Source organism: Ovis aries, chromosome 16 (assembly GCF_016772045.2).
Source record: "Ovis aries strain OAR_USU_Benz2616 breed Rambouillet chromosome 16, ARS-UI_Ramb_v3.0, whole genome shotgun sequence".
Lineage (NCBI taxonomy): Eukaryota > Metazoa > Chordata > Mammalia > Artiodactyla > Bovidae > Ovis > Ovis aries.
The window spans coordinates 39,321,378-39,342,678 of record NC_056069.1 but is presented as its reverse complement, the minus strand read 5'-3'; the positions used below and the strand labels follow the sequence as shown (position 1 = coordinate 39,342,678).

Here is a 21,301-nt window from a genome sequence, read left to right as displayed (position 1 = left end):
AGCTCAGAGAGTTTAATTTGCCCAAGACAGAACACATGGAGAACATGAGCAGTCTCCCTCGGTCACACCATTTTGTCTCATCTAATTAGAAGTTTGTGTTCTCATTGCTTGCTGTCTGCAAGGACCCTCCCCAACCAGTTCTTGATGAAATCACGTTCTTGACATCTCTATGTTCTCCTTCCTGGATTACTAGCACAACGTTGCCAGTTCTGCCAACACTCCTTACATCTGTCACCGGTCAGACCAGATTGGCCTACCTTTATCTGAACTAAACCCAAAGGGGTTGGCATAACTGGGCCTTTGGTTCTGTGTCTTCACTCTTACTGAGTGAGTTAGGTGGCCCTTTCGTTTTTGCTGAGATAATTTGTGGTGCTGTGTTCTACGACTGTGCCTGGTTTTAATGGGCAAAGCTGTGCCACGTTTACTGTTCATCCCTTAGTTGGAAATGTGGCTGCAGCTTTAAAGTAACCAGAGCAATGTGCTGCTACAGGGCCTGGAAACTTCAAACCTACTTTCGAAACATGACCATGAAGTGGTGATGAAGTGGCCAATGCTGATGATTTAAGTGGGATCTAAAGGTGGAAGAAGCATCAAATCCTCCCAGAGATTACAGACACCTTAGGAGGTTATTTTGAATTACTGGAAAGTTAAAACTACTTTGATGTAAAAGATGGAGCATTGAAACACAAAGAAGACCATAGTTTATTGCTGTATTACTAGTTTATCAGTGTTATTTTACATCTCTTTAAAATTATTATTATTAATGGTATAATCAAAGCTTCATGGTTTTTCTTTTTCTAATTACTCCCTCCTGAGGGGATTGTCATTTCAAGGGTTTGAAACAGCTGACAACATTTTAATATTATATTCTCATCACATGATTAACTGTCAATATGTTCCTTGTGGAGGAAAAAAGTTTACTTCAGCTGAGCGTTCATTACCTTCTCTTTAGGCACTTTCAATAAGAAAGGAAATAGAAAAGAGTTGGCAAGCATGCGGATTTCTTGCCTTATGTAAGCTGGCTTACATCCCACCTCCTGTGGGTAGAGCAGAAAATGGAAGGGCAAGAAATGATGGTGCTAAACTCCTACCCATGGCTCCAGATGGAAAGAATTAGGAATCCATCATGTGCATAAACCAGTGAAAGAAATGAAGACTTGCTCTAAGGACACAATGCTTGCCCTTCCTGCGCAGTGCTTCTGACAGCTCACACATCTTAATCACCAAATGCTCTTCAAGAAACAGGAGCCGTTTATCCTGACCAAAGCACTTGGATAGGCTCATGCAGACTTCATAGTCAGTAAATGAGGCCTAGGACCAGGCTAGGGTTCAGAATTCCATTTCTGCCTTTCCTCTACAAGGACTCCAAGAGGTGGGAGACTATCGAGGTGTAGTCCTAGATGTACACAAGATCCTGTGGGATTTAGGAAGCTACAGGAATATGTTCTATGAATTAAATCCCTCAGGCCCCTTCTTCCAAGACAGGGTGTCCTGCATGGCAGGGATTTTGGCCTAAGCATGAAAAAATTTTTTTTAATTTGCGTTTTGTTTTAAATGTGTTTTATTTTTTTCTCTTCATATTTTATTAAATTTCTAAATGGTTGATATAAACATTATTTTCATTGTTTTCCCCTTTTTCTTTATCTGGAAAGAAAAGAAATATCGGAAATGGGAAGGCTTTGAAGAAGAACACAGAAGGAAATGTTGTCTTTCTTGTGCAGTCTCCCTGATCCCTTAATTTTCACTGACAAAGAAGACCAGAAGAATGTTCCAAGTAGAGTGAACTATAGATGCAAAGCAACAATATGCATGACATGGAAAGAAAAAAGGCAGCTTGAAAACTTAGGGGACAAACTGTGAAAGCTCTTGAATGCCATGATAGTTGGAATTTGGACTTTGTTCCATGGGCAATAAGGAGCCCTCAAAGCCTTCATAAGATGAGAGATGCAATCATATTTGTCCTTTAATTAACTGACTTTGAATCAATGTAGACAACAGATTGGGAAGGAGTCCAGAATATCAGTTAGGAGGTAGAGTTGAAACCATTCAGGAGAGAGGATGATGACCCAAATTAAGGCAGTTTTGGTATAAATGGGCCATATCGGAAAACTTACATTGAAGACAGTATTTATGAGAGTTATTATATTGTTACCAAGGAGGATTCTTGGCCTCCTTAATCAATAGAAAGTGATCAGAGGCCAGACAAGAAATTCAGGCAAGTCTTTAATGGGGCCCCTGCTGCAGCAGAGGGGAGTGAGAGAGCAAACAACCCTTGCTAGCTCGCTTCCTGAGGTGGGAGTGAGATTATTCCTTGTATGGGATAAGGGCAGTAGTGTGTCTAGGGGTGGCTTAGGTGGTCTGCTCACCCATTAGGTGGTATTGTGTACAAGGGGCATGCACAGTAGACTGCTTTTGCTCCAGGCTCTTCAGAAGTGGCAGTTGGGCTTTTTGGCCTTTTTCTATCTTTTGTCCAGAATTTTCCCCAACTGTGTAAGCTTGCAGTTGTTTTTAGTCCCATATAATTTCTTTGTATTTTGTTGCTTGAGGAGAGATGTGTCCAGTGCAAGCATTGCAGCACTGCTGCAGAGGGTCCCAGGTCACAACTTGTCTCAGTGTGAAAGGCAAAAAGATAACTTGGATAAAAATAATGCCCTAAATGATGCGCCTGAGACAAAAGTTTCATTAATCAAGAAGAAATTCACTGTAGGAGAGAAATTTAGTGTGTTTTGTGTTAGAAATGTTGAGTTTGAAGTGTCCTGGAGACATCCAAATGAAAGTGTCTAGACAGCTAAAATCTTGGAATTGAGGCTCACCTGGTAAACAATCCACCCGCCAGTGCAGGAGACACCAGTTGGACCCCTGGGCTGCGAAGATCCTCTGGAGAAGGGAAGGGCTACCCATTCCAGTATTCTTCCATGGAGAATTCCATGGAGAGAGGAGCCAGCAGGCTACAGCCCATGGCTTTCCCTTTCACTTTCAAACAGGTTGAGTCTACAGGATGAATATTTGCAAGTCATCAGTATAGTCAAGTTAGGGGAAATTTCCCAAGTAGATGAGGTTGCTGATAGGGAGAGAGTCTAGCAAGGAAGAAATGGCCCAGGACAGAACCCTGTAGTGGAGAAGTTGCCAGGGAGACTGAGAAGGTGGCATCTGAGATAGAAGGACCACAATCAGAATCTAAGGAAACAAGTTCAAGAAGCAGCAGTTGCTTAGTAAGAACATTCAAAGGAAGCATTTTGGCCATAAGGAGATTTGGGCCATACGAAAGTCACTAGTGGCCTTTAGAGAAGGCAGCTGCCCAAAAACAAGAGGCCAGAATGAGGTCCTAGTTATTGAGGCATGACAGGAGGCAAGGAAGTACAATGGAGCCATAAAACCTCCTCTTAGGGCATTTTATTGTGAAGGAGAGAAAGGGAATGTAGCTTGGAAGAAGAAATTGCTATTTGCTTGGTCCATTAGTTTGCAAGTACTTTTACATCTGTTAGCTTACTTGATTCCCAGGACAACTTAGGAAGTAGGAAGGGCAAGTACTGATATGCCTGGGAAAAGGGGGTCAAAAAGAGGTGAGAAGTCTTTGCCAAGGTCATCTATAGCCAATTCATGGGAGAACTGAGTTTAGAATTCAGGTTATTTGGCCCATAATCCAATCATCTTTCCATTGTGCCCAAAGAGCATTTCTGAAGTGTTTGCTCTGTTTGGGTACTGGCTATGAGAAGGCATTGAGCTCCTTGTTACAGAAATTTTAATCTTATCTAAAGGAATGTGCGGAGCCACTGGAAGGTTTTGTGCAAGGGAAGCCCATTTTTAAGTCAGTGCCTGAGGGAGACAAGCCTGGCAGTGAGGGGCAGCATCTCTCAGTGGAACAAACACTTCAGGGGTAGACCATTAGGACGGCGCTTCAAACTGGGACGCAGCTCAAACAAACTGAATGACTGGCTGAGAAAGTGACTTCCCATTCAGTTTTATGGATCTTCTTCTGATTGTGTTAAGGAGAGGGTCTCAGCTGGCCAGCATGTTTTATAAAAAGTAATTGACAAAACGTATTCGTTTTTGGCTGTACTGGGTCTTCATCGAGGCCCAGGCTTTTCTCCAGTTGCGACAAGCAGGGGCACCTCTCTGGCTGCGTTGCGCAGGCTTCTCATTGCGGTGGCTGCTCTTGTCGCGGAGTACAGGCTCTAGGGTGCTTGGGCTTCAGGAGTGTGGCTCCCAGGCTCTAGAGCACAGGATGGATAGTTGTGCTACATGGGCTCAGTTGCTCCGCAGCATGTGGGATCTTCAAACAGTGTCTCCAGCATTGGCAGGCGGATTCTTCACCACTGAGCCACCAGGGAAGTCCTATTAAGTCAATTTTAAGACAACTGGTGTACATGTATGGAAAAGAAGTGCTATGAATGTGCATTCTAATGATGATAAAGTTTGGGAACTTCTTGGAGACTATTTTAATAGGAATCTACAAAATGAAAGCAGACTCCTAGACATATAAAGAGACTTGTGGTTGCCAAAGGGGAACCAGGAAGGGAGAGGGATGGACTAGGAGTTTGGGGGTTGGTAGATGTAAACTATTACATTTAGAGTGGATAAACAACAACGTCCTATTGTATAACACAGGGAACTATCTATATTCAATATCCTGTGATCAACCACAGTGGAAATGAATATTTAAAAAAGAATCTATAAAAATATGTGTGACTGCGACAAGTCTCGTTATAAATAATTTCAGACATAGTATTAAAAAAATAGGAGTAATGGGAATTTAGTCTAGGGTAAGATGACAGCAGCGGAGACAAAGAAGACTCTGATAGACATTTTAAGGGAGTCAAAGGACAGGACAGTTATCTACGTGGGGTATTTTCTGCCTCATTTCTCAGGATGCTTATGATTGTAATAAGAGAAAAATCAAAAAGACTTGTGTATCTATTGGATTTCTTTTCTCATATAATAAGAAGCCCGAAGGTAAGGTGGCTCCAGGACAGGGCAAGTCAGCGGCCTGTTGATGTCACTAAGAACTCAGCTTCTCTCTACTTTCCGACCTCAGCAAATAAGCTCTGTCCTCAAGGCTGCAAAGTGGCCGTTGTGGCTGGAGCCATCCTACCCTGACATCTGATGCTCTGGTACAAGAAGAAGACATCTCTTCTGAAGATGAAGAGCAGAGGATGAAGAAACATTTCCCTGAAGGCGCCTCCACCAGAAGATTTTCCTGGAGGAATCATGTCACATATCAGGTATAAACATTCATCTCAGAGGGGAGTCAAGTTACCATAATTAACCCAGATTAATTAGGATTTATTCTCTGAGCTAGGGAGTCAGATCCTTTCCTGAAGGATAGCTTTTTCAAGGTAATAGGGGATAACAGGGACTCTGCTAACAAACATGGCTTGTAGGCAGTCAACCATCGACAACCAAGACCAGTGGTTTCGGAATTTCTCTTGAACATAAGTGGGGAGTTCTTGAGGCTTGTGGTGTTTTTGTTCTTAAAATTTTAATTTAGCTCTTCTCTCCATGTGTTGAATTAAGGCAGAGCGAAACACTTCCACCGCAAAATCAGCTTCTGGTTTAGTGATGCACATTGAGGGCGCAATGCGGAAAGTCTGAGGAGACAAAGGGAAAATAGAGGAAAGGGTCACCATAGAATGAACTATGATTTCAAGGAGATGCACTAGACTGGGAATCCAACATCTTGCTTTCATAACATTCCTTGTATTTCCCTCAAGGGTTGGTCTCCTCCTGATCCAGTGCTGTATCCAGGCCAATCATCCTCTAGTCTCAACAATTCTGGTACCATCTTCTCTGCCTCTTTTCATTTTTGTCATCTGCTGACCTCCTGGTCCTTGCACCACCTCCACTGAGGTCTTAGGCCTCTATCCACCCTCCAATTCTGCCACCACTGAGGTTGACTTCTGCCTCCCTGTGTACAACCCAACAAACTAGCATCTCCATTTCTTTTTAAAATTTTTTACTTATTTGGCTGTGCTGGATCTTAGTTGCAGCATGTAGGATCTAGTTCCTTGACCAGGAATTGAACCTGAGGCTCCTGCATTAGGAGCATGGCGTCTTAACCCCTGGACCACCAGGGAAGTCCCATTTCTTGATTGCCACGTCTTCCAGAAACTTCATCTACGATCCTCCTTCGCTTTCCCGCACATCCCAGGCCAGCCCCACAAGCCTCATCTTCACCAGGAATTCTTCAATTTCTGATCCCCACTGCCTCTGCCTTTCTCATGGAAACTTCAGCAGTCTCCTCATGCCTCCATGATCTGTGCACCTCTCACTCGGCTTAGATCTCCGCCTCCCCTTCCGACCCAGCTCGGAGCACAGGGTTGAGGATATAAACCACTCTCTCACCTGCCCCTTTCTGCCCTTCTGCTGCTGTACTCACACAGCAAAGTCCCAGCCCCGATCAGAGCTATCACAGAACTTTGCTCCAACAGACAGCTGAGAAGCGGTAAAGAAACTCAAGCCGCTGGTGGACCGACACACCAAGGAAAGCAGAGTGCTGCTTCTGCTGGTGCCCTAAATGTTCAGGCCCTCTGTCATCCTTGGCTCAACTCCTACACCTCTCACTCTATTCCACAGACAGTCTTGCCTTATGCTTCTCAGAGGCTGTCAGGCAAGAACGCTCTGTAAATCTGCTCGCTCCCACATGCATTCTTATATGCTTGCCTGAAGGTTCAGAGGATGAGCTGTCTCTAGTATTTGACTCCAAATTTTCCACCTGTGCCTTTGGCCCATGAAATGCCATTCACCTTCCCTCCAGGAAACATCTCTGCATTCACTTGCATCTTCACCTCCTCCTCAACTTCCCCTCAGCCTATAATAAAGCTTAAAGCTCTTGTAAATCAAATCCAAGCCACACATGCATGCAAGTCTTTTCAGTCGTGTCTGGCTGTTTGCGCCCCTATGGACTGTAGCCTGCCAGGTTCCCCTATCCGTGGGATTCTCCAGGTAAGAGCTGTTGTTGTTGTTCAGTTGCCCAGTTGTGTCTGACTATTTGCAACCCTGTGGACTGCAGCACGCCAGGCCTCCCTGTCCCTCACCATCTCCCAGAGTCTGCCCAAGTTCAAGTTCATTGCATCAGTGATGCCGTCCAGCCATCTCACCCTCTGATGCCCTTCTCCTTCCCAACAATAGGGATTTTTCCGATGAGTCATCTGTTCAAATCAGATGACCAAAATACTGGAGCTTCAGCTTTAGCATCAGACCTTCCAGTGAATATTCAGGAATGATCTCCCTTAAGAGCGACTAGTTTGATCTCTTTGTTGTCAAGGGATTTTCAGGAGCCAGCACCACAGTTTGAAGGCATCATCAATTCTTTGGCATTCTGCCTTCTTTATGGTCCAGCTCTCACAACGGTATGTGACCACTGGAAAGACCATAGCCTTGACTATAGGGACCTTTGTTGACAGAGCAATGTCTCTCAACACACTAGGGTTTGTCATCACTTTCCTGCCAAGAAGCAATCGTTTTCTGATTTCATGGCTGCAGTCACTGTTCTCTGCGATTTTGGAGTTGAAAAAAGAGGAAATCTGTCACTACTTCCACCTTTTCCCTTTCTATTTGCCATGCAGTAATGAGAGGAGAAGGGGACGACAGAGGATGAGGTGGCTGGATGGCATCACTGACTCGATGGACGTGAGTCTGAGTGAACTCCGGGAGTTGGTGATGGACAGGGAGGCCTGGTGTGCTGCGATTCATGGGGTCGCAAAGAGTCGGACATGACTGAGCGACTGAACTGAACTGAATGAGGCCAAATGCCACCATCTAAGTTTTTTAAAAAAATATTTAGTCTAAAGTTGGCTCTTTCACGCTCTTCCTTCACCCTCATCAAGATGTTCTTTAGTTCCTCTTCGCTTTCTAACATTAGAGTGGTATTATCTGTATATCTGAGGTTGTTGGTATTTCTCCCACTTATTCTGATTTCCAGCTTGTAACTCATCCAGCCCAGCATTTCTCATGGTGTACTCAGCGTATAGATGAAATAAACAGGACGACAACAGACAGTTGTGTTGTACTCCTTTCTCAATCTTGAAACAAGCAGTTGTTCCATACAGGATTCTAACTGTTGCTTCTTGACCCACATACAGGAGACTGGCAGGATGGTCTGGTATTCCCATCTCTCTAAGAGCTTTCCACAGTTTGTCACGATCCACACAGTCAAAGGCTTTAGCATAGTCAATAAAACAGAGATAGATATTTTTCTGAAATTCCCTTGCTTTCTCTATAATACAGTGAATGTTGACAATTTGATCTCTAGTTCCTCTTCATTTTCTAAACCCAGTTTGGACATCTGGAAGTTCTTGGTTCGCATAACACTGAACCTACACGCTTCCCCAGTAGCATATTGGACAATGTCAATCCTGGGGGACTCATCTTCTGGTGTCATATCTTTTTGGCCTTTTATATAGTTCATAAGGTTCTCACAGCAAGTATCCTGGGGTGATTTGCCATTCTCTCCTCCAGTGGATCGCATTTTGTCAGAACGCTCTGCTATGACCTGTCTGTCTTGGGTGGCCCTGCACGGCATGACTAATAGTTTCACTGAGTTCGCAAGCCCTTCGCCATGACAAGGCAGTGACCCATGAAGGGGCCAGGCAAGAGTACTGGATACAAATAAAAATGTGTTGACCTTCCTGGTCCCTTCTAGCTACCATACAAACATTATCCTTCCTTTTGTTATACTTAATAAATAAAAAGTCTGGTTTCACTCTGCCTTCCCTCTATTCACATCTCAGCCCAGCACAGTCTGGTTTCTGTCCCACCAGCCTTCTGACTCCTCTCTAACTAAAGCTACTAGTCACTTGCTGAGTGCAGAATCCAATGAGCACATTCCAGCGCTTACTTATCCTTCCTGGTCTTCTCATCTGCATTTAGCATTCCAATCTCTCGCCCTTCCCAAACCTCTCCACTCTTGCTTCTATGACCTCTCACTCTCCTCACAGCTCTCTGCCTGTTGTTGTTGTTGTTTACATATTTATTTCTTTCGTTGTGCCTGGTCTTAGTTGTGGCATCTAGTTCCCTGACCAAGGATCGAACGCAGGCCCCCTGCACTGAGAGCGAAGAGTCTCAGCACTGGCCCCTCAGGGAAGCCCCTCTCTGCCAGTGTTTTGTCTCCATCTGGGTATCTCTTATTCCACCTGCCCTTTAAATGCTGACATGACCCACGTGTCTCTCCTCACCTCTCTGCATTTCACATCCAGACTCCCTTCCCAGGAGATCTCCTCCACTCCCCACTTCTACGTTGCTGACCTCCAAATTGTGATCCTCGCCTTAATTTTTCCTCTGATCTACAGACTTGTCTAAGAAGGAAAGGGAACAAATCTGAAGCTGCACTGATCCTCACACTCCCTAAAGCAAGTTAGACCCGGGAGAGTCATCCTTGACGCTCCCCTTCCTTCATACCCAAGCCCTGTGCGTTTCCCTGCCCGGCCGCTCTCCCAGTTTCTCCTCTATCGCTGCTGCTGCTGTTCAAGATCAAACAAAATCATCAGCCCCCACCTGCACTCCCTGTCTCCAGTCATGTCCCCGCAGCTTCACCTTCCTCAGAGGACAGATTCAGAAATCAGGCTGCCTGAGTCTGGATCCTGTGTGACTTGGCCACCTTCCTAGCTGTGCAACTTGGGCAACTTACTTAACCTCTCTGTGCCTCCTTTCCTTCATCTGTAAAATAAGGATGAAAGGGAAAGTGAAAGTGAGGTAGCTCAGTCGTGTCCCACTCTTTGCAACCCCGTGAACTGTAGCCTACCAGGCTCCTTCCTCCATGGGATTCTCCAGGCAAGAATACTGGAGTGGGCTGCCATTTCCTTCTCCAGGGGATCGTCCCGACCCAGGGATCAAACCTGGGTCTCCCGCATTGCAGGCAGATGCTTTAACCTCTGAGCCACCAGGGAAACCCAAAATAAGGATAATAATACTTATTTCATAGGTGTGTCAAGAGGATTAAATGAATCAATGTACGCAAAGAGTTTTCGAACAGTGTCTGAAAAGTAATAAGATTCTCATCTTTACCACTCACAGCCTCCCGTCTCCTGCTCCAGCCCCATGGTATGTGTGTTTGTGTGTGTAGCTTTTCACACACTGCCATGTTCCTATGTGTGCTTTGAGAGTTTATCACTGTTTAAGGCTCAGCCTGGAGAAGGCAATGGCACCCCACTCCAGTACTCTTGCCTGGAAAATCCCATGGACGGAGGAGCCTGGTGGGCTGCAGTCCATGGGGTTGCAAAGAGTCGGACACGACTGAGCGACTTCACTTCCACTTTTCATTTTCATGCATTGGAGAAGGAAATGGCAGCCCACTCCAGTGTTCTTGCCTGGAGAATCCCAGGGACGGGGGAGCCTGGTGGGCTGCCCTCTGTGGGACTGCACAGAGTCGGACACGACTGAAGCAACTTAGCAGCAGCAGCAGCAGCAGCAAGGCTCAGCCTAGCCAGAAAAGCTGACCCAGGAGTCCCTTCTCTTTCCTCCTATACTATCCCTTTTTATGGTTATCGGCAAGCTTCCTGTATTGTATTATAATTTTCTGTTTATGTCTTTCTCCTCTGCCAGCTCCATGGAGGGAAGGATAAATCTTATTTATCATTGTAGCTTTTGTATCCAGCCTACCAGTGGCTCCTTAGCACTTACGTGTGTGTCAGGTAACCAAGGAATAACAAAGCAAGTAAACAATGAATTGTTCCCTATTTTCATAAGTAGCCCATCTTGGGATTTTGAAGCATTGATTTTCTCTGTCTGATTCATATGGAAAAATATCTGGGACCAGGACTAGACAAACCTCAGCCTTTCCCAGCAAAAGTGCTCCTCTGGTTTTGTTTGCTATGGTTTGGGTTGGGCTGGGAGAGCTTTCAGTTTCTTTGTTTACAAGCTAATGGGAAGCTAAGGAAAAGCTACAGAAACAAGAGGACCCAGACTTGTTTCCTTAAGTGGATGGAGTGCGGAGGGTCCAGAGCAGAGGTGGCAGATCCAGATCTGAACAGGAGGGACGAGTCGCTCTCCCTAACCTTTAGGAAAGGAGGTGGGAATTGGCTCCCAGACAGAAGAGCGTCTGCAGGGACCTTGCCCAATAGCTTCCATTTTCTCTAAGAAGCATCGGTCAAGAGTGCTTGCTGAAATAGACTGAGGGGCAGCAATGGAGCAGAGAGACTAGGAAGGATGACTCATGTCTGAAACGGGAAAGAAAGAGGCCAAAGGCCAAGCACAACTTAGGGGAGGAACAGGCGTGACCCTAAATCTTAAATCTCTGTCCTGGAGCTAATTCCTGGAGAGGGTCCTGGGATGTGAGAGAGGGAGTGGGCAGCTCACTTTACAGCAGTAGCAGCCCCTGCCCACAGCAGGGCCACGCCAGGGTCCGAACTGCAGGGCTGTGCTTGGCTTTGCCAGGAGTTTGGGGCAGGGAGAGCTTGGTCTCTGCCTTTCCCAGCCTGAAGGTAAAGGGCACTGGGAGTGGCTGCTTTGGAGTTCTTCATCAGGGACCCAGCCAGGTGGTCCCTCACCTCCTCCGCAGGGTCACCTGGGCCTGCCAGCATTGTGACATTGCTCCTGGCCACAGTGGCCACTAAAGCTTGGTAGACCTGGGATTCACAGGGTTAGAGTCCAGCACTGAGTTAAAAACAACTAGGATTGCTTTTACAGAGGTTAGAACTAATTCATACATGAGACAAGCTATTTATGCATGACCGTTATGACACTGTTATAACCCATCCTGTAAGTCCTCTGGTTTGTCAGCGCAGCCCGTTTCGGCCACCTTAGACTGTCCTCTGTGTCCATTCCCCGGAGAACCGCGGGAACCAAACCTTTAGCATGGCGCCCTCTAGTGGCCTAAAGGCGTAACTGTCCCTTTCTTTTGAAAACATCTGAGTAGTCATGTATGGATTTGAGAGTTGGACTGTGAAGAAGGCTGAGCGCCAAAGAATTGATGCTTTTGAACTGTGGTGTTGGAGAAGACACTTGAGAATCCCTTGGACTGCAAGGAGATCCAACCAGTCCATCCTAAAGGATATCAGTCCTGGGTGTTCTTTGGAAAGAATGATGCTAAAGCTGAAACTCCAGTACTTTGGCCACCTCATGAGAAGAGTTGACTCATTGGAAAAGACTCTGATGCTGGGAGGGATTGGGGGCAGGAGGAGTGGGGGACAACAGAGGATGAGATGGCTGGATGGCATCACTGACTTGATGGACATGAGTTTGAGTGAACTCCGGGAGTTGGTGATGGACAGGGAGGCCTGGCGTGCTGCAATTCATGGGGTTGCAAAGAGTCGGACACGACTGAGCGACTGAGCTGAACTGAACTGAGCTATAAAGGCTGAGATTCCCTGGTGGCTCAGATGGTAAAGAATCTGCCTGCAATGTAGGAGACCTGGGTTCAGTCCCTGGCTTGGGAAGATCCCTTGGAGGACCGCTTGGCTATCCACTCCAGTGTTTTTGCCTGGAGAATTCCATGGACAGAGGAGTCTGGTGGTCTACAGTCCATGGGGTCACAAAGAGTCAGACACGACTGAGTGACTAAACACAGCACCGAGCAGTGAAGCCTAGACGAAGTGGATCTGGGTTCCCCTCTCACAGGCGTGAAGGAAAGGGACCAGCATTGGGACAGTAGGAGATGCCTACCTGAACTGTTAGGTAAAGACCAGCCTTTTTCTTACCTGAGAGAAAAGGCCGCCTCTGCCAATCAGAAGCCCCATGCATTTGCAGTCGTGGTGGATTTGATTTACTTCTTCACGGGGAAGAGGCTGGCGGCTCTCCTGTAAATGCATTTAAAAAATATTCTATGTTTGATGTTTGAACAATTAAAGACATTATTTCTAAGAGAAATTAAAAGCAACTGAAGCAATCAATGCTCTACTCTCCCTCTCAATCTCTCTCCCCCTATAATTGAATAAAGCTGTTAATTTCTGGATCGGATTTATTTTGGGGGGCGGCATTATTAAAGATATTTGTTTTTTATCCCATTTCATTCCAGATTCCCAAAGACAAGATGAAGTTGAATGCAGATGGCCAGTGAATCTTGGCGCTGCTGGTGGTTACCCCAGGAGGTTGATTCTGTAATAGCCATATTTGGAGCCTGCTTTATTTGTCTGGAAATTGTCCTCATCTCTTCACTTGGTTTTGTCCCTGTAAAAAGTTCGTTTCAGAGTCCAGGATATGGCTCAGAAGTTGCACAAGGGCACGAACAGCCCAGGCTCTCCCTGAGCCACGGCACAGCTAGGGCAGCTACAGTGCGGCCCTGTGTCCTCGTCTTCCCTCCTTGTGGAATTTGCTCTTTTTCACCCAAGACTTAATACTCCAGGGTCAGGAGAGGTAAGCTCTCTGGAAACCCAGCGGTTGTTTCAGGTCACATGGCATCTGAAGGTGGTGACTACTTGTGGGCCCAGGCTTGCCAGCACCCGTCTGATGACATTGGACTGGGGACACCAATGCTCCCTCCACAGTCAAGTCTGCCCCTGCATCTGCATCATCTGGAAGCCACTTTGAACTACAGACGTTTAGACCTCAGGTCAGGCCTATTGATTACTTGGGGGATGGGCTTTGTTTAGTCATTAAGTCATGTCCAGCTCTTTTGCCACCCCATGGACAGTGGCCCGCCTGGCCCTTCTGTCCATGAGATTTCCCAGGCAAGAATACTGGAATGGGTTGCCATACCCTCCTCCAGGGGATCTTCCCAACCCAGGGATTGAATCTACATCTCTGAATGTCTTCTGCACTGGGAGGCGGGTTCTTTACCACTAGCACTTTACCACGATCCCATCTTAACATCAGGTGCTGTGTGCTAAGTCGCTCAGTCACGTCTGACTCTTGTGACCCCATGGACTGTAGCCTACCAGGCTCCTCTGTCCGTGGGGATTCTTCAGGCAAGAATACTGGAATGGGTTGGTATTTCCTTCTCCAGGGGGTCTTCCTGACTCAGGGATTTAACCTGCACTGGCGGGTGGATTCTTTACCACTGAGCCACCTGGGAAGCCTGTAGAGCAGGGCTTAGGCATCTGTGTTTGTAAACGCTCTTCAGATGCTGGGCTCTGATCCCTCAGTTGTGAGCACTGAGCACTGACATCGCCACCAGCCTCTCTTCTGTGGCACAGCCCTGCGGGCATCCTTGTGGCACAGCCCTGCGAGCATCCGCACTGAATCTGGCTCTCTGGCTTCAAAGGCATGTTCCTGGAGCATGGGCCAGCCCCTGCGCTCCCTGTGAGGTGGAGGAGGGCTCCCTCCCGTGCTCCCAGCTTCATTTTATCTGCCTTCGCCTAGGCTTGGGTATCCATCCCCTTGCCCCATCCACCCTGAATCCTTTCCTGGTTAGGTGTCAGTGGCTGAGCACAGACTCAGACTGTACCTTCCAGAGGTCTGTATTCTCCGTCTGTTGTGAAGCTTTAAGACTAGGAAAATATTACTCAAACATTCAGACAAGAAGAGGACCCATGATGGGGTCAAAGACTAGGAAGGGTTCCTGAGGGGCAGCTGGGTTGCTGGGGTCTGGGTGGCCATCAAGGGCCTGGGGAGGGACTTTAGTCTCACCCTGGTCTGAGCCAGCACCGTCTCTGCTCCTCTGTCCTTTTCTATCACTCTCTACCGTCTATGGGGTCGCATAGAGTCAGACACGATTGAAGCGACTTAGCAGCAGCAGCAGCCTCAGCTGCCATGGCTAATTGACCATCTTGTAGCCATATGCAGAGAAAAGCACGGTTGAAAACATCTAACAAGGCAAAGCCACAGGACAGCCTGACCCAGCTCTGTGCTTGAACCTAAGTTCCAGCAGCCCCATAATCAAATAGGCATGTTAGTAACTAGCCTCTTCTTGAGGATATAATGTAGCCTTATGTTTATTTTGGTTTTGTTTTTCAAGTTGTTTTGAGAGGGTAGGTTTTCTTTTAAACAGTTTAAAAGTATTCATGGTTATTGGGAAAAGCTCCTTAAAGCAGTATGGACATGCATTTAGTAAAAATTGGAAGTTTCTCTTCCTAAAATCCTACTCCTAGGGACACTGCCTGTTAGCAATTTGGTGTGAACGAGACAAATTTTTTATGCATACAAATGCATTTAAATGCACATTTAAAAAATAATTTATCCTTTTATAATGTTTTGCATTTGCTTTGAACAATTTACAATGTATCCTGAACATCTTTCCATGTCAATGTATCTGGACCTAGTCTTTTTATTTATTTTTAAAAATTTATCTATTTATTTTAATTGGAGACATTGCTTTACAATATTGTAGTAGTTTTTGCCATACATTGACATGAATCAGCCACGGGTGTACACGTGTTCCCCACCCTGAGCCCCCCTTCCACCTCCCTCCCCAACCCATCCCTCAGGGTCATCCCAGTGCACCAGCCCTGAGCACCCTGTCTCATGCATCGAACCTGGACTGGTGATCTGTTTCACATATGGTAATATACATGTTTCAGTGCTATTCTCTCAAATCATACCACCCTCATGGACCTAGTCTTTTTAAAAACTGCCTAGTATTTTGTCTCTTGTTGGTAGAGCAATTTGCTTTATCTCCTATTTTTGGACATATATGTGGTTTTATATTTTTGTTTATGATCATAAACAATATTGCAAACATCCTGGCTTATTTATATCTACACACATCTGTGAATATTTCTCTAGGACACATCTCTATAAGTGGAATGGCTAGGTCAAAATGTATACATTTAATCTTTTAATAGACACAGATGAATTTCTGTCCAAAGGGCTGTACCCAGTTCACATCCTTACCAATAGCACATGGAAGTTTTAAATCTGGGTTCTACTGCACAGCATCAAGACATCATATACATCAATACAGCATCAAAGCCAAGTTCTGTACTGTTTCAATTACATGAAAGTGGTCTGAAGTGTTGCGGGGCCTGAAATCAATCAACCAACACTGGTAAAGTGCTCACCATCTGTGTATTTCCTGGCCTCAAAAGCATATAGTTTACATAGGAAAAGAAGATATTGATACTTGAAAATTGAGTCAACAAGTACATGATTCGAAAGATCCTTTCAAAGGAGCTCTTAGGATAAGGAGTAGGAGAGGGAGTCTCTGAAGGCTGGAGCCCCTTTAGACAGGAGAAGCAAAGGCAAGCTTTAAGGAGGAGGTGTGGGGAAGAGTCAGATCTTGAAAAAGGCTATGATTTCCAAAGCTAGATACAGAGAAGAGAGTACCATATTCCATGACTGGGGAAAAGTTTGAGCAGTATTTGAATGTACTGTCATTGAGGGGACAATGGATAGAATTAGTGATAGAGAAGTTCCTTCAGACCCCATGCTTACAACTACTGAAGGGCAGAGAGGAGGAAAAGAGCTCATTCTATATACACTATTTTATAGCCTGTCTTATTTTTTCCATAATACAGTCTGCACATCTTCCCATGTCACACATATTTCTGTGCCACATAGTATGGATGTACCATCACTTAGCTTACTTGGTACCAATGGCCATTTGGGAGAATTCTGATGTTTTACCAGGACAATGAATGTCTCTGTCCACAAGTCTTAAAGCACACAGTAATTGGGTTTGGACTAGCGGGGAAGGGAGGAGTGCCTCCTCTCTCATGGGGCTTTCCTCGGGGGATTCTGGGCTTTGAGGAGACTAGATATCCTTGAGGGAGCTCCTGGGTTGGGAGAGGACTGGAATGGACTCGTCTGAACTTTAAAACAGCCTTTGACAGGGCCCCAAGCTGAAGATGTGGGTGTCACAGCTTCTGAGCCAGAGGGCCTGCTCTTATATTACAGTACTCTTAGTTTTCTGCTGTCTTCCCGTAGCTTTCAAATCTTAATTAAACATTCCAGCCTTGTTTTGTCTCTGCTGTGTGGTGTTAAGGGAAAAGTCTTATATCCATGGTCTGGGCTGAATATTGAAAGAATTGAGCATCAGACCTTCTAAAGGAGGATGGTATGGTGAGAGCAAACAGCAAGACATCTCCCATGGATAAGAATTAGGGGGAAGGCATCAGTCTGACTGTTCCTTCCTGTGCCAGCATTCTCCTGCTGTCACTCTCCTCTGAGGATCTAGATTTTACTTTTATGGAGGATTGGGATGGTTTCCTACTGACATGGACCCTAGGGGCAGCAGCAGGAACTGTGGGAAAGATTTGAGAACCATGGTGAAGAAAGAATCAATAAGACTTGACACTAGACATAAGGAGAGAGAAGGAGCCACAGATTATTCGGTGGTTTTGAGGCTGGGGAGTTGGGAGAAACAGTGACCTTGGGAAGAATCACTGGTTTAAGGGAAAATACTAAATTCAGTTGTCGTCATATTGAGTTTGAGGTCACAGTGGGGTATGTCATCAGAAAGTCACATTCCACCTGGTTCCCTGAGAGATTAAAGTCCATTCACAAATAAATGCAAAACCCTATGAATCTTTAACATCCTCACCCAAACCATCACCACAGCCTTCTCCTGGCCCTTTTCCCTGCTACTAGCTCTCTGGGCTGCCTGCCCCTCCCCAAAGAATTCTCCCCTTCTTTGTATTTCTAATGCGAAATAGTCAGTCATTGCTGATGCTCTTTGCCTACTCTTTTCCAAACTCTCCTCCTTACTCCTGTAGAACTCTCCATGTTTATACTCAGTGCTCTCTGTCACGCTCAGTTGCTTCTGTTGCGTCTGACTCTTTGCAACCCCATAGGCTGTAGCCAGCCAGGATCCTCTGTTCATGGGATTCTCCAAGCAAGAATACTGGAGTGGGTTGCCATGCTCTCCTCCAGGGGATCTTTCTAACCCAGGGATCAAACCCATGTCTCCTGCATTGGCAGGTGGATTCTTTACTGCTGAGCCACTGGGGAAGCCCCAGCACTCTCTACTCATTTCTAATGAGCTCCATTGAGTCTTGCAGCCCTTGCCTGCTCTATCTCAACGAATGAGCTTGTAGCCAAGGCTTCCTGCCTTAACTCTTGCTGCCCCAAGAAGCTACAGAGAGACCGATAGATCACCACCTACCTTATCCTTCACCATTTCTATTCCTATCATGAGACCTTTGCCTCGGACATCTCCTACAATTTCAAATTCATCCCGCAGCTTAGCCAACTTCAGCAACATATAGGTGCCGACTTCTTGGCTATTTTCTTGTAGATTTTCTTCTTTAATCACCTGTTGAGAGAAAGCCCCAAATGACTTTCCATTTAAACAGTTTTAAAAGGGACTGAGAAATAAATGTATGTGACCTGTTTACAAAACTTGACCAGACAAATGGACCCCAAAGTCATGTGGCCATACCTCGTCTCATAGAAAGATCTGCTGTAGGGAGAAAAAAAGGCTTGGTAGAGGGAAAGCTTCCCTCATACCCTTCTCATCTTCAGGAGTGGGTAAACATTTAGGAAAAATAAGAGAGACATCTTAATGTTGGGCTCTGTGTGGGCCCAGAGTCAGGGCACCTGAGATATAAAAGGATTTTCACCTACTTCCGCTCACAGCAGAGATCTGTGATTCTTTTCTTTTTTAAACTTTTGATTTTGTACTAGAGCTGATTAACAATGTTGTAATCATTTCAGGAGAACAGCACAGGGACTCAGACATACATATACATGTATCCATTCTCCCGCAAACTCCCCTCCCATCCAGGCTCCCATAGAGCATTGAGCAGAGTTCCCTGTGCTATACAGTAAGAGATGTGTGATTCTGGACCACATATGAGCAGTCCGCTATACTTATAACCAGCCGATAGTAACCGCATGACTGAAGGCAGAACTTGACATTTTTAAGAGCTCCGTGCTCACCTCCATCCTACCTGCTAAACTGTTTGAGGGGACACAGCACTTAAAGAACACTCGTTGGCATTTCTACAGAATGAAATAAATGTCACATCCTACCCACACTTTCTCTTTTTGGGATTTAGTCATATTTGAATGTACTTTTTAATTAGGAAGAGCAGCTTTTACTTATTTTTATTGAAAAATACTTTTAAATTTATTTTTTTTGAATAAGCGAAACATGTGCTTTGTTCAAACATCACAAAGTACAGAAGCAAAGAGCAGAATGAACCTCACTGATCCCTGTCCTCCAGCCACTAAGTTTCCCTCCCCACAAACAACCACTGTTAGTAATTTCTTGTGCAGTCTTTCTGAAACTATGTTACACCTATTTAAGCAAGCACTATTATGCATATAATACAGTCATGCTAAGCCCCTTCAGTCATGTCCGACTCTTTGTGATGCTATGGACTGCAGCTTGTCAGGCTCCTCTGTCCAAGGGCTTTTCCAGGCAAGAGTACTGGAGCGGGTTGCCATGCTTCCTTCAGGGGATCTTCCTGACCCAAGGACTGAACCCACATCTTTTATGTCTCCTGCATTAGCAGGGCCGGGGGGTGGGGGCGGTTCTTTACCACTAGCATCAAGTGCTATTAGTCATATAATTATGCAAACCTTTTCCAACAGATGAGACCACAGGCAAAAATCAATGGGCTAATGCTGAACCACAGCTGAATCACCTAGTTAGAATTGCAGAGAAGTCATTTGCTCTTTTGTCTTTTTTCTTTTATGACAGTACAACGAATGTAAGGAAGCATATACAGGACAGGACCAAAATTCAGCTGACATCAAAAATTGCCATTGGTCACCATCCATAAAACACCAATCAAATCACAAAAGAAATTTGGGGGAATTCTTATGTTTCCCATGTGTGTGAGGTTTATTATATATTATTTCATATCCAATACATGAAGCACTGATAGTAAATCTCAAAAAAAGGGAGAGGGAGCAGAATAATAACTGGAAATCTAAACTTAAATTCATGGACTAGGAATTAACTCTCCACTTTAATTATGTCATGTGGTAGAGTCCTGATAATAGGTGTGTAGTTTTGAAGCAGTCGTTTGGTGAAATGAATGATGTTGACACAGCTGCTGGAACGTACCTCAAGGACGGCTGAACCAATGGCGCAGGCCATGGGGTTCCCTCCAAAGGTATTGAAGTGAAGCAGATGCTTGGTTAAGGACTTGGCAATCTCTAGGGGGAGAAAATAAAAGGTGGATAAAGAGTGACGCATCTATAATTTCTCATCATGCCACTTGGATTATATTTACTTTCATGTTGTAGAAAGGTGTTTACAATGTATTTCATGGCATCCAATTCATTCGTCACTCACCAGATAGTGATGTTATGGATGGAACTGTCTCTCTCCTCAGGGATCCCCGACTCATATGTTGAAGCCCTAACCCCCAGTGCAACTCCCTAGAGGCAACTAAGGTCATAAGGGTGGAGCCCTAATCCAATAGGATTGGCGCCCTCATAAGAAGAAGAGAGACCAGAGCCCTTTCTCACTGCAGAAAAGGACACATGAGGACACAGCCAGAGGGTCATCTGCAAGAGAGATCTCACCAGAACTGAACTGGGCTCTTACGTTGACCTTGGACTTTAGCCTCTAGAACTGTGGGAAAATAAATGTCTGTTGTTTAAGCTACCCAGCCTGCAATATCTTGTTATGATAGACCAAGCTGATGAATACAATAGATAAGGAAAAATTGCTTATTTACTCCATGAGAAGTTTACTAATAAAACCTTCAATGTGTTGTGTGAATTGAAAAGTACTTTAAAACTTGATTTATGGGAACTTACATGAATCCTCATTAGTTAGCCTTTTTTCTGTCTTCCACTCTTGGGACTAAGAAGGAAATATTTTTTAAAACTCTCATAGCAAGGATTTCATAACAATCTCCAGACGGTTTGAGGGTGAAAATATATATTCGGTTCATTATAGTTCACCTTCAACACCATATTTCCTCATTTGATAAAAGCACTGAAATATTACAAGGCACTTAATTATCCTTTGGAGTTTCTCAAGTGTGCTTGCTATTGGTGGGAAAAATAAATGAAATAGTCTTAAGATTTTCAATAATAAGTGGTTCATGAAAGTATTCTCTGTAAAACTTCACTAAAATGGGTAATAAAATTAATTCTAATGTTCATTTTATAGACTGTTTAGCTAAGTGAGATTGTATTGTATTTAGCTGTTGATGATCAGCAGAGAAAACTATCACTCTGGAGGTTGAGTCTATAGCTTATTGGGGTGGCAAGACTAAGTTGGAGTGTTCTTCAAGAATATGACTCCTTGGAAACTTTAGCTTTAAACTTTAACTGGCTTCAGGTTGGTTAACACGATCTCTTGTGTTGGATTTGGTTTTGCTTTTGTTTTTGCCTAGGCACATTTGCCTGCTGCTGCTGCTGCTAAGTTGCTTCAGTCGTGTCCGACTCTGTGCGACCCCATGGACGGCAGCCCACCAGGCTTCCCCGTTCCCAGGATTCTCCAGGCAAGAACACTGGAGTGGGTTGCCATTTCCTTCTCCAATTCATGAAAGTGAAAAGTGAAAGTGAAGTCACTCAGTTGTGTCCCACT

The 21,301-nt window shown here is 45.1% G+C and overlaps 1 protein-coding gene across 2 annotated transcripts in view; it reads right to left on the bottom strand.

Moving 5' to 3' along the window:
• Nucleotides 1–678: 678 nt before the first annotated feature.
• AGXT2 (alanine--glyoxylate aminotransferase 2) overlaps nt 679–21,301 on the bottom strand; it is a 47,637-nt gene continuing 27,014 nt past the window's right edge. For both annotated transcript variants that reach the window (XM_004017055.6, XM_042233888.2), the window contains 4 exons: nt 19,823–19,914; nt 17,912–18,061; nt 12,633–12,731; nt 679–5,588 (listed from right to left, as the gene is read on the bottom strand). In XM_004017055.6, the coding sequence (XP_004017104.2) occupies nt 5,472–5,588; nt 12,633–12,731; nt 17,912–18,061; nt 19,823–19,914 (458 nt within the window). In that variant the 3' untranslated portion in view covers nt 679–5,471. The remainder of the gene's footprint in view (nt 5,589–12,632; nt 12,732–17,911; nt 18,062–19,822; nt 19,915–21,301) is intronic.